This window comes from Staurois parvus, unplaced genomic scaffold, assembly GCF_062004578.1.
Source record: "Staurois parvus isolate SC_StPar_1 unplaced genomic scaffold, SC_StPar_1.0 ptg000044l, whole genome shotgun sequence".
Taxonomy (NCBI): domain Eukaryota; kingdom Metazoa; phylum Chordata; class Amphibia; order Anura; family Ranidae; genus Staurois; species Staurois parvus.
In genome coordinates, this window is record NW_028317840.1 from 1,548,562 (window position 1) to 1,561,325 (window position 12,764).

The following is a 12,764-nucleotide window of genomic DNA, read 5'->3' on the forward strand; positions in this document are numbered from 1 at the left end:
ATATATGTGACACTATCAGAGCTTAAGATATTTATGACAATCACTGTAGCCCTATTTGGCAACACAGTCCTAATTAAAACCTCATTATAATATTAATTACAGCAAATGCCCGCATTCCTGAAATTTTTATTTTACCTTTGTAAGTTTAATTTTTTTTTACTTAAGGGGAACTCTGTTTTCCTAAATAAAAAAAATAGCAAATAAACAAATACATACAATTATGTCATAAGTCATATTGTAATTTAATGTTATTAAAAGTTACCTTTCCTTTTTAATATGCAGGAGCTGTCATTTTCGTAAAATACAATGCAATATGGCAACCTGGAAGCCTTCTGTACACATTTGGTGTACAGAATTTCCTAAAAAATGTCATGTCCTGTTTGTGTGGTTAGCGACTGGCTGAGGGAGAAGCTGAACAAATTAACTTTCTCAGCTTTGTTGTCTTAGGATACTGCTAAGATGCCACTAGAACTGAAGAACACAGGAAGTATTCTGCAAAGGATCTGAATTCACAACTTCAGTCATTGTACATTTGGGGTATCCTCATTGTTCCCCAACCTTTTTGTTTTTGCAGTCTGGAAATATTGTTCAAGTTATTTCTGCAAAGTCAGTGGTGCCCATGTTATTCTGCTAACATCCCAGCGTAAGAACAAGCCCAGAGGTGGATGTAATAGAACATTACAGCCAAGTGAATTGGACCATCACAATGTGGTATATCATGCCATCTAGATATTGAGATTTCTGGGTAAATAGTGTTACATGCATTTACAGTAAGACCATGGCTCATTCCTCCTCATGAACAGTCCAGACTTTGAGCTTCCACAGGATTTCCCTCTCCACTCCTGATAGCTAAATAGAGTGGTGAGGAAGAGAAAGGTAAGGTGAGTATGTGCAACCTAGGATGTAGGAAAAATTAAAGGTGTAATTTAGTGGTTGGAAACTTTACAAATCATGAATAATATGGGGAACTTAAGGATTCCAAGTAGGTTTGGCATCTAAAGCTTTGTGCCAAGAATTATGATCCTGCACACCAATAGGACCATGTACTATACCAGTAAGAACCAGGGGCGGACTGACCATTTGGAAACTCGGGCACTGCCCGAGGGCCCGGGGTCAGGGGGCCCCATGAGATGCCCCTGGTACCTTTTTCATAGGCTTTTTTGTGTTTGGGCAAGGGCACAGGGGCCCCATGATCCCCTATTGCCCGGGGGCCCCATGAGTTGTCAGTCAGCCCCTGGTAAGAACAATTGTTGGGTGGAATCAACTTATTAGTTGGTTTTTAAACCCTCTGTTAAAACCTGGGAAAGTGTCCCTCAATTATTTTTTTTTCATACGTAAAAAGGTCAGCTGTACAGAAGAGCAGGATTTTAATCCCAGATGGCCTTGCACTTCAATGGGTCGCACAAACGGCACCACATTTCCCTGGATTCGGAACCCCTGAACATTGACTACATATCAACTTCTCATCTGTCAGTTATTTAAGAGGTCAGAGAGAGAGATCAGGTAAATGAGCATCAGGGAAGGTGAGCATAAATACTCTTCTTTTGCAGATCAAACGTTTTGACATTTTTAACTTGGCAATAGGGTTGCTTTAACCATAGTTACAATACATTTAACAATATAGCAGGGCAGAATACATTTTGTTCAGCAAGAATAATTTTCTTGCTGAACAATTATGGTTGAGTAGAGGCATTCATTTTGGGGCCTCTGCTTACAGGATTTTTAAAATCTTGAGAACAAAGATGGATCTATGGGATCGAATTGGTTATCCATTTGTCTTTATACTGCAGGGCTAAAGTATTCCTCTATTTCTTCTTTAGAGGATTTGAACTTTTTCCAAGCTTTTCCTTATTATCCTGGAAAGTATACTAGCAGTTTACAAGCAAACTTGAATTTTACCTATCTGATTGGCATTTGGATTAAAAAAACTTAAAATTAACAAAAAAAAAAGGATTTTGGATTTGCTAATCCAGATAGGTACCACAATTTGTGACTTCTAATTAACATGAGAGATGGCAACAAAAATGCAAAGTTCCTCACAATGTTAAAATATTTTGATGCATTTTCTTTGTGGATATTTCTTTCAAATAAACATAGGCAAAGGAAAATCTGTCTTCTGAGACCTGAAAATTTATTAACAGCTGTTTAAATGGCTGTTTTCACTAATACCTTCCCACATGCGTATAGCACCAGAATATTATATAAAGAACATGTTATTGTTTACATCAATCCCTGCCACAGTGTGGGAAGACAACATAGTGGAGTTGGGCTTGAAGTCACCAGCAAGTTTTTTGGATTGTTATTAGAAACTGGAGGACTGGAGGATCTAAAGGAGTTTTATTCAGCACTGGCAGAATATTCAAACCCCAAAGCATAAACACTTTGAATGGATTTGAGCCAAACATCTCAATGATTAAAGTGAAGTTATGCTTTGCGTATGCACCATGTAACATCATGGGAGAGTAATGTTTTCAGGCTTTCTCACCAATCAAATTGCCTTTCCCTGGATTCCCTAAACATATAAGAGGAAGGACACCTGATTATATCAGTCTTCCATGGTGGACAGGCAAGGCAACCTTTGACTGGGAACCAGGGGCGGACTGACAACTCATGGGGCCCCCGGGCAATTGGGGATCATGGGGCCCCTGTGTCCTTGCCCACACTCAAAACACACCCAAAAAAAGCCTATAAAAAGGTATCAGGGGCATTTTATGGGCCCCCTACTGAGCCTGGGCCCTCGGGCAGTGCCCGAATGCTCGAATGGTCAGTCCGCCCCTGCTGGGAACTGCTATAAGTCCAAATCTTTAAAACTTTTTGTTCACAATGTACGGTACGTTCTTTTTGCACTCCCTATATTCATTTGATTATAGGGACTACACATTTTTCATGTTTAGAATTGAGATCTGATTTAAATCCATGTTGCTTTAAATGTTTGTGCTTGTACTCACCTGCCACCTTGTTTGGATCCACAGCTTCATACCTTGCCTTAAATCCTTTGTCTGATGATCTATTGTTAGTGGTAAATGTTACAAAAAGCCTGTTACCAACTGAAACTATAGGACCAGGAGTTAAGTGCCCACAGTATGTGCCTGTGTACAAATAATAAAACAATTAGTAACATTGAATTATAAATTATAAAAGGAAGAAAGACAATGTATGTCTGCCATCAACATATACAGTATTTCACTATTTATCCACAACGGCCCTTGGCTATTGATCGAAGGGAAAAAAGAGACATAATCAGATAACTTGAAAACTGCACAAATACATATTTTGCTGGCATTTTCTGTATTCCTATGTTCATAAGTACAGCGTATCACATTCAAACTATAGAAATCGGACCGCACGTCGACTTTTTATCCATATTGTTTATTAGCAAGCAGATCAATGATGGCTCCCACTGCAATCCTTTCAACCTCAAACCACAACTTCAATGAGTTTCACCCTTAAGAGGGTTTAAGCCCTAATTAAGCATGACTAAGTTTTGTAAAGGGTGAAATACATTGGAGTTGTGGTCAACAAATTCCCCAAAGTAGCCCAAAATCCATATCAGATACCTTCAACATCAATTCATTTAAAATATCAAACTAGAACTCTGGTATCCCATTAAACAAAATGTGCTGCAACACTTAAAAAAGCGTCTGCACTTAAACTTGATTATTTGTCCCCTTGAAAAGTCTCACAAATATTATAATTATTATTTTTATACAGGATTTATATAGTTCCAACAGTTTGCACAGAGCTTTACGATATAAAGGGAGATGGTATAGCTGCAATACAAGAAGGTGAGGAGGGCCCTGCTCGAATACATGTTGATACTGGCAGTGAAGTCTGCCTAATTCAGCTTTCTGCACAGTTGCCACTTTTATGTAGATGATGGCTGCCTGCACTACAGTGAGATAAAAGATGTTGCAGGGGGCATGGCTAGTATAATTTTAACTTCCTATTTTTTCTTTTTAACATTCCTAATTTAAGATTTTTTACATACAAATAGGAATGCCTACAGAACAGGCACCAAATTAAGCATAACCAAATTCCACAGTGAACCCTTTTATGTACTGATACATAAATGTTCCAAACAAAATGTTGAAAAGCGATCACCGGGCGTTAAACTGAGATAGTAAGACATAGCAAATAAGCATCCCATCTGTATTTTTAATAAAATAACACTACAGAGTAAGAAATCACAGAAAGGAACTAAGGAATAAAGCCAGAAACAGGATAGGATTGGGAAAAGAGAATGAAGAGAGGGGGAGTGCAAGAGACTGAGGAGGGGGGAGGATGTCTCAATCCCCCGAGTGCATGATGGACGTATATTCACTAGAGCAGGTCAAGAGAGACCAATGGAACCCCCTACGGCAGAACCTTTCTTCCTTGCCACAAAACGAGGTTATGATGCTTTCCATTGAATTAATTTCTTCAATTCTATTCAACCACATGGAGAGAGAAAGAGGTGTCTCCTGTTTCCAGAGTGATGCCCAAGCAGCATAAGTATAAAATATGATCCTGTTATTCAGCCAAGAATTCTCTGGCCAAGTCTCTCTCCCATTTAAGTAGATATGGTGGTACAAGAGCATCGCCGGGCTGGTTTAGCAATTTGTAGGCAACAGAGATTGCATGGGAGGTGGGGTCTGGGGTCAAACAGAGATCCTCAAAGTGAATATTAGGTCTAGCATTTACTCCCCGGTGGGACAAGGAGGCCAGAAAGGGGGTAAGTTGTTGTAACCTCCAGTCATCTAAAGATGGCGAGAACATTGTCCGTATGGCCAACATAGTTTTCGTCTCCCGGCCAGACATGAAATTGCGAAGATGAAAGGTGCCTTGAGACAGGGGTTGTAGGAATCTCCCATCCAATAACACTGGCGGAAAAGAAGGGTTACCTATCACTGGATACAATTGTGAAATTGTGGAACGTGCTAGGCTGACACTCTTACAATGATGTAAGACCCCCAAAGAAGCTCCTATAAGTGGGTGGCCTTTGAGTGCATGTAGGCCGATGGGATCCAGCCATGGTAGGCATTGAAGGGGGATATTAGTAGAGCATTGTTCCAGATCTACCCATTGTTTGTGTCCTCTGTCCCTACACCTGGAGAGTACTCTGGAAAGGTGAACCACAGAGTAGTAGTGAAGAGGGTATGGGAAGGCCATTCTTCCCTGATTCTTTGACATAGATAGGTATGAATGAGAAACGCATGGGTGGGATTCACCCAAATGAATTGAATAAAGGCACTACAAACGTATTTAAGATAGGACAAAGAGATCACGATAGGGAGTATCTGAAAAAGGTAGAGTAGCCTGGGTATAATCCAGGAGTGGGCATGGTAGTCCCATTTGTACAGAACTTCTGATATATTACATAGGACAGAAGGAAAATTAACTTTGAAAATCTGGTCAAGGGTAGAGGCGATTTTGACCCCCAAATAAGTGATAGAAGAGGTGGCCCAATGAAAGGAGAAAGAAGAACAAAGAGTCTGAGGCCTAGACAGGGGCAAAGAGATGTTCAGGAGCTCTTATTTATGAGCCCCATAATGTCGCAGTTCTGCTAAGAGGTTTGGAAGAGTGACCTCCAGCGATGCCACAAAAAAACAGGCCGTTGGCAAAGGCTGGCACCTTATGTTCCACCAGACCCACCTGTAAGACATTCTGGTTTTGGAGTATATGTCTCAGGAAGGGCTCTAAAGACAGAATAAATATCAGGGGCGACAGGGGTCACCCTTTCCAGGTAATGTTGGACAGCGAGAAGTAAGCAGAGGTTGCCTCATTGGTTCTCACTGCAGCTAGCGGATGGGAATAGATGGCCTCAATCCAAGTAAGGAAACTGTGTCCCACTCCCACATGTCTAAGCATCTCCTTCAGGAAAAGTCAGTCCACCCTGTCAAATTGGCCTATAATTCATGTATTAGGAGGGGTCCTTTCCTTCTTTCAGAACGACCGACATGTGGGCCCTCAAGGAGTCTAGTGGGAAGTTATGGCCATCAAGGAGGGAGTGGAAAGCGGTGATGAATCTGGGTGCCAAAGTATGGATAAATGCTTTATAATATGTTCTGTAAGGCTGTCAGGGCCCGGGGCCTTATGGGGCTTAAGGAGTTTAACGGCCAACACAAATTCATCAGTGGTTAGCGGGGTATTGAGGTGTTCAGTCTGTTCATGGGATAATGTAGGTATACAAAACTAAATAATAAAGGACAATCAGCACAATCATAAATAAATCCAGAGTTGTAGCAATTGCAAGCTAAACACTAAATGTACAATCCACAATACCCCACTGCAAATAATAAAAATATATAAAGTGTAGTGCGATAGCTATATGGAAAAGTTCATCAAACGCTGTATATCAACAAGAGAATCCCAAGAAAGTCCTGTGATTCTCAATGCATGATGATTTTCAAGCATCCAAGAATGAAGGTGCTCTGTCCCATTACCAAAGGAAATCAAGGCCGCTCAACTTACTGACATGACAACTGAATAAACAGAAAGGTCATATCAAACTTTTCCCTTAGGGATCAATATACATGTGAAATATTCACCCTCCTCCGGATGGTAGCAATGTGTCCATCAAAATATGCAATCATAAAAGCAAAATAGACATAGTGCTCTCTGTTTGCAAAAATGTATGAAGAAATGTAATAAAATTGCACTTACACAAAGCGGCACTGAATAGTGCAAGTAAACAGCGTGCATAGTAACAACGGCATAGCAGCCAATCTGGAGAAGGCCACGGGTGACAAAGGTGTGGCCCCTACTCCCTCTTGTTGATATACAGCATTTGATGAACTTTTACATATAACTATTGCACTACAATTTATATATTTTTATGTTAATGTAGGTATGCCTGTTTCAGATAAATACAATCAAATTTGTTGTTGTTGATTGATATTCTGGAAGGTGTCAGGGGATCATTAAGACTATAGAGCGACAAGTAATAAGAGCAAAAGGTTTCTACTATGTCTTGGGAGGTATAACAAGGCTGCCCCTGCCCCTTATCAACAAAAGGAATATAGCTCCTGAGGGAAAGCTCCTGGAGTGATTGAGCCAATAGTCTTCCAGGCTTGTTGCTGCGTATATAAAATAACTAGCAAATTCTACAGAGCTTAGTTTTAGTGTCATGGGGAATCATTTCTGCTAGTTTTTACTGTTGCATGCATAGATTCGCCGCTACAGAACGAGACAATCATTTTCACTTCAGATCAACAAGCATGAAGGTTGTTATTCAACACTTGGCCACACCTAGTCCTGCCCACTGCTATCTCAATTAACATGACAGCCTCTGTTGAAACCTTCCTACTGTGAGCTGCAGTGTCTGGGAGGGGGAGTGCGTGCAATGCAAATAAAGAGGGGGATTTGGCTCAGAGGTTGTTTATCTACATGACATTGTAACTAGATATGGTACTTATTTAGTCTTAAAGGAGTCTATAGCTGTACTTAAGTTTTTATCTTCTTTTTATATTCTTTTGATGTTTGAAAGACCTTCCATAAAATTACTTGTATATTGCAAAAGGTTTGACTCTGTAAACTATGTAAGGACATTGCTATTAATTATAAGTACTGTATGCTGCCTAGAAAAGCTCATGGGCTTAACACCTGGCAAACAAGAGTTCTATCGTTCCGTCATTTTTATACATACCCAGGATTCCCACATTATCTTCTACAGTGATATGATCTGAACTACAAAGTGTGCTGCTTTCTATCTGGAACTCCGTGAACCACAAGTGGACTACCTGAAAAACACAATTTGTACAAATCAAGTGATCACTTATTCTACACGCACACATGTACATTAGTATATTAAACTAAGAGGAGATCTTCAAAGTGAGAAAAAAACTGTAATCATTTCATTATTTGTTGGTGAACATTCCATTCATGAGTGAAAAGCAGCAATGGCCATATACACTTTTTTAGGCCTAGTTTACACTTGAGGCTGGGGGCAATAATTAGAGATAACCATGGTAAGCCATGATTTTACTGCCCCTATCACCTGACTGCCTCCGCAAGCTGCAATAATATCTGGATGCATCATATCACCCTAAGTTGGTAATTGTTTGGTGAAAATGCAGGCTTCATACTGGTGAAATCTGGCATTGTAGTAAAATTGTACTGCTTGAGAACACCAAGCAAGGAAAAAGTCAGCAGTTGTTTAATAGGTTCTCCGGGAGAGGGTGCAACTACATAAGTGGAATGTTTTTCTAATTTAACGGGTAACTGATTTTTGCCCATACAGGGTAAAGTAGAAGGGTTCACACTCTGCAACAGCAGCATATCCTACACTTTCTTTAATCACCCTGTCATTCCAGATATCCACCTTTAGCAAGTAAATACAGCTCCAGGTAAGCTAGAAGTCATTTAACTAAATCTTATACAGGACAGAGGACTCTCTCCCGCCACCACATGACAGTGCTGGGTCAATTACCAGTGCTGTCATATGAGAGGAAGGCAGGGGCGGACTGACAACTCATGGGGCAATAGGGGATCATGGGGCCCCTGTGTTCTTGCCCATACCCAAAAAGCCTATGAAAAAGCTAATGAAAGGTACCAGGGGCATCTCATGGGGCCCCCTACTGACCCCGGGCCCTCGGGCAGTGCCCTAGTGCTCGAATGGTCAGTCTGTCCCTGGAGGAAGGGGAGTGATTTTCATGCTCCACCATACCAACAATGGAAAAAATATTTTTTATTGATTTTTTGGGGTTTTTTTTTGCAGCCAGCGGTTGAACAGAGGAAATGCAAGTATATGCTGCTGTGCAAGGAGTATTACATGGATAGTGTTCCTTTGCTCAGCATGTGCAAAGCCCAGGTTTGCTTTAAGCTTAAAGGTCTACTTTAGCACCAACATTTATTACATACATTGTTAAGTACATTATAAAGACAGGTTTTATGATGATTCAGGATGATGATAGCATGCCAGGCCTGTCTATTAGCAATGATAGCAACTGTACAAAGATTAAGTGAATAGATACTGCATGTTGGCCCTTAAATGTCAGATCACAAGACCTGGACTTTGGTAGCACAGGGCATTTATTATACAGGATGAATAGCACAATACTTTATTTGTGTTGGTATTGGAGAACACATAGTAGGATTGCCATCAGTGGCGTAGCGTGGGTGAATAGTCGGTACGCTTGCCCCGGGTGCAACTTTTAAAGGGGTGTAGAATTAGTCCTAGCCCAGTGCAGTTTGACAGTGCAGTTTGACATTGCACAGGCTCTTGCCAGCGGTGACACAGGCAGCACCCTGGACGGCACCTTGGCTCTGAAAGAGGCAATGGTGGCAGAAGAGTGAACTGGAGGCAGAGGAATATTTGGCAATGGAGGAGCAAGTGGCTATCGTGCAGTGGGTAGGATCAAGCAGGTCTGTGCACATTGCAATGAACACATGTTCTATGGACCATCAGATCTGCAGGACTTGCACACACCAACCAACCGCGCCCCCAGCCCCCCCCCAACACGCACACACGCCTCTGTCATAGAGGGATTCATTCCTCCATCCACAGCTGTGCCATCCTGGACATTCCACTACACTGCAGAGCACACCTCCACTAAAAGGCAAGTCTCCTCTTCTACAGCCAGGATCCATGCAGGAGGACTGGGGTACTCACACACACACATACAAAACACACTGTGTGCACACACACGACACACACAATACACACACACTGTGCGCACACACAATACACTGCGCGTGCAAACACACACACAATACACGGTGTGCACCCACACACTATGCTTACACCCACGCACATGATACATGCTGTGCACACACACATGATATACACTGTGTGCACACACACGATACCCGCTGTGCGCACACACACGATACCTACTGCGTGCACGCACACACACAAGACACACACTGTGCACACACATGATACACACACTGTGCGCACACACACAATATACGCTATGTGCACACACAATACATGCTGTGCGCACACACATACACGATACATACACACACACTGTGCATACACACACAGACTGTGCATACATATACCACAGCCCCCAGTCCTGGACCAGTACAGAGGAATTATGCTGTATTGTGGAGTGCTATGGCCAAGGCATATTCCACACTGCAATCCCCCCTCCCCCCAAAGACAATCATTGGGTGAAACATACAGTCATGGCCGAAATTGTTGGCACCCTTGATATTTTTCCTGAAAATCAAGTATTTCACACAAAAAAGGTATTGCATTAACACATGTTTTGCTATACACATGTTTATTCCCTTTGTATGTATTGGAACAAATATAAAACAGAGGCAGAAAAGCAAATATGACATAATGTCACACAAAACCCCAAAAATGGGCTGGACAAAAGTATTGGCACCCTTAACTTAATATTTGGTTGCACACCCTTTGGAAAACATAACTGAAATCAGTCGCTTCCTATAACCATCAATAAGCTTCTGACACCTCTCACCCGGAATTTTGGACCACTCTTCCTTTGCAAACAGCTCCAGGTCTCTCTTATTGGAAGGACACCTTTTCCCAACAGCAATTTTAAGATCTCTCCACAGGTGTTCAATGGGATTTAGATCTGGGCTCATTGCTGGCCACTTCAGAACTCTCCAGCGCTTCTTTGCCATCCATTTCTGAGTGCTTTTTGACGTATGTTTGGGGTCATTGTCCTGCTGGAAGACCCAGGATCTTGGACGCAAACCCAGCTTTCTGACACTGGGCCCTACAGTGCGACCCAAAATCCTTTGGTAATCCTCAGATTTCATGATGCCTTGCACACAGTCAAGGCACCCAGTGCCAGAGGCAGCAAAACAACCCCAAAACATCATTGAACCTCCACCATATTTTACCGTAGGTACTGTGTTTTGTTCTTTGTAGGCCTCATTCCGTTTTCGGTAAACAGTAGAATGATGTGCTTTACCGAAAAGCTCTATCTTGGTCTCATCTGTCCACAAGACGTTTTCCCAGAAGGCTTTTGGCTTACTCAAGTACATTTTGGCAAACTGTAGTCTTGCTTTTTTATGTCTCTGTGTCAGCAGTGGGGTCCTCCTGGGTCTCCTGCCATAGCGTTTCATTTCATTTAAATGTCGACGGATAGTTCGCGCTGACACTGATGCTCCCTGAGCCTGCAGGACAGCTTGAATGTCTTTGGAACATGTTTGGGGCTGCTTATCCACCATCCGGACTATTCTGCGTTGCAATCTTTCATCAATTTTCCTCATCCGTCCACGACCAGGGAGATTAGCTACAGTGCCATGGGTTGCAAACTTCTTGATAATGTTGCGCACTGTGGACAAAGGCAAATCTAGTTCTCTGGAGATGGACTTGTAACCTTGAGATTGTTGATATTTTGCCACAATTTTGGTTCTCAGGTCCTCAGACAGTTCTCGTCTCCTCTTTCTGTTGTCCATGCTTAGTGTGGCACAGACAGACACACAATGCAAAGGTTAAGTGAACGTCTCTCCTTTTTATCTGCTTTCAGGTGTGATTTCTATATTGCCCACACCTGTTACTTGCCCCAGGTGAGTTTACAGGAGCATCACATGCTTGTAACATTCTTATTTATCCGCAGTTGTGAAAGGGTGCCAATACTTTTGTCCAGCCCATTTTTGGAGGTTTGTGTGACATTATGTCGAATTTGCTTTCTTTCCTCCCTTTTTTTGTTTTGTCCCAATACACACAAAGGGAATAAACATGTGTATAGCAAAACATGTGTTAATGCAATACGTTTCGTGAGAAATACATGATTTCCTGGAGAAATATCAAGGGTGCCAACAATTTCGGCCATGACTGTACATATGGGTATACCTACATACAGTGTATGATATATATATATTGTGTGTGGTTACACTTCAATATGTGCATGTAGACATTCACTTCCCAGAGAGAAAAAGGAACAACAGAGAGAAAGAAAGAGATGGGGGGGGGGAGAAAAAAGGGAAAGAGAAAGACAAAGGAGAAAGAGAGGGAATAAAAAGAGAGATACATGGAAAAGAGAGCAACAGAGAGAGATGGGGGGGGGCAAAGAAAAAGGGAGAGAAAGAAGAAATGGAAAGAACAAGAACGAGAGAGAGAGAGAGAGAGAGAGAGAGAGAGAGAGAGAGAAATGGGAAAGATGAAAGGAGAGATGGGGGGAAAAAGACATGAAATATGGATAAAGAGAGATAAAATGGAAAGAAAGGAGAACAAAGAGAAAGAGTGGTAAATCCTAAAATGTACCATAAGAAGTGTAATACTGTACTAGTGGAAGGGACTCAGGGAGTGCTAACAGACCACAGGTCAGGGGGGTGCAAATTACTTGCCTTGCCCCAAGCGCGGACAACCCACACTACACCATTGGTTGCCATATATTAGTGATAATTTAGTTGTGACTAGCAACATTCCCTATACATTTATATCTAACATTTTTAAGACTCATCATAAGGGCTGCATATACAGTAAATGTCCTGCTGAAACAAACATGTGGGACAGGGTAAGAACTTGACAAAAACCAGATCTTGCATGGGTTTGATTATAAAGAATTTCCTATTAATTGCCAAGAAATTTAATTTGCTTTTAAAATATTTACATACAGATGCAGAGGTAAGGCTACCAGATGAAGGCTGACAAACTGGGAACTTTGGCTTTTATCAAGACTGTCTCAGTATATGTTTAAGGGATAGGAGATTGATTGGACTGCTTAGTTTCATATTTGATGTGAAGGATTTACATAAACAAAAAAAGAGCTATTAGTCCTGTTAAAAAAAAATGTGGTTGCCCGATTGCTTTGTTATAAATTTGGTCATGTACATACTGTGGTCTGACTTGCCATAAGGAC

The 12,764-nt window shown here is 41.6% G+C and overlaps 1 protein-coding gene across 1 annotated transcript in view; it reads right to left on the reverse strand.

Annotated features, from left to right (window-relative positions):
• LOC149470451 (ovochymase-2-like) overlaps nucleotides 1-12,764 on the reverse strand; it is a 120,914-nt gene that overhangs the window by 77,213 nt on the left and 30,937 nt on the right. The window contains exons 3-4 of the mRNA XM_089663746.1: nucleotides 7,625-7,718; nucleotides 2,949-3,089 (exon numbers count right to left, since the gene is read on the reverse strand). Coding sequence (XP_089519872.1) covers nucleotides 2,949-3,089; nucleotides 7,625-7,718 — 235 coding nt within the window. The remainder of the gene's footprint in view (nucleotides 1-2,948; nucleotides 3,090-7,624; nucleotides 7,719-12,764) is intronic.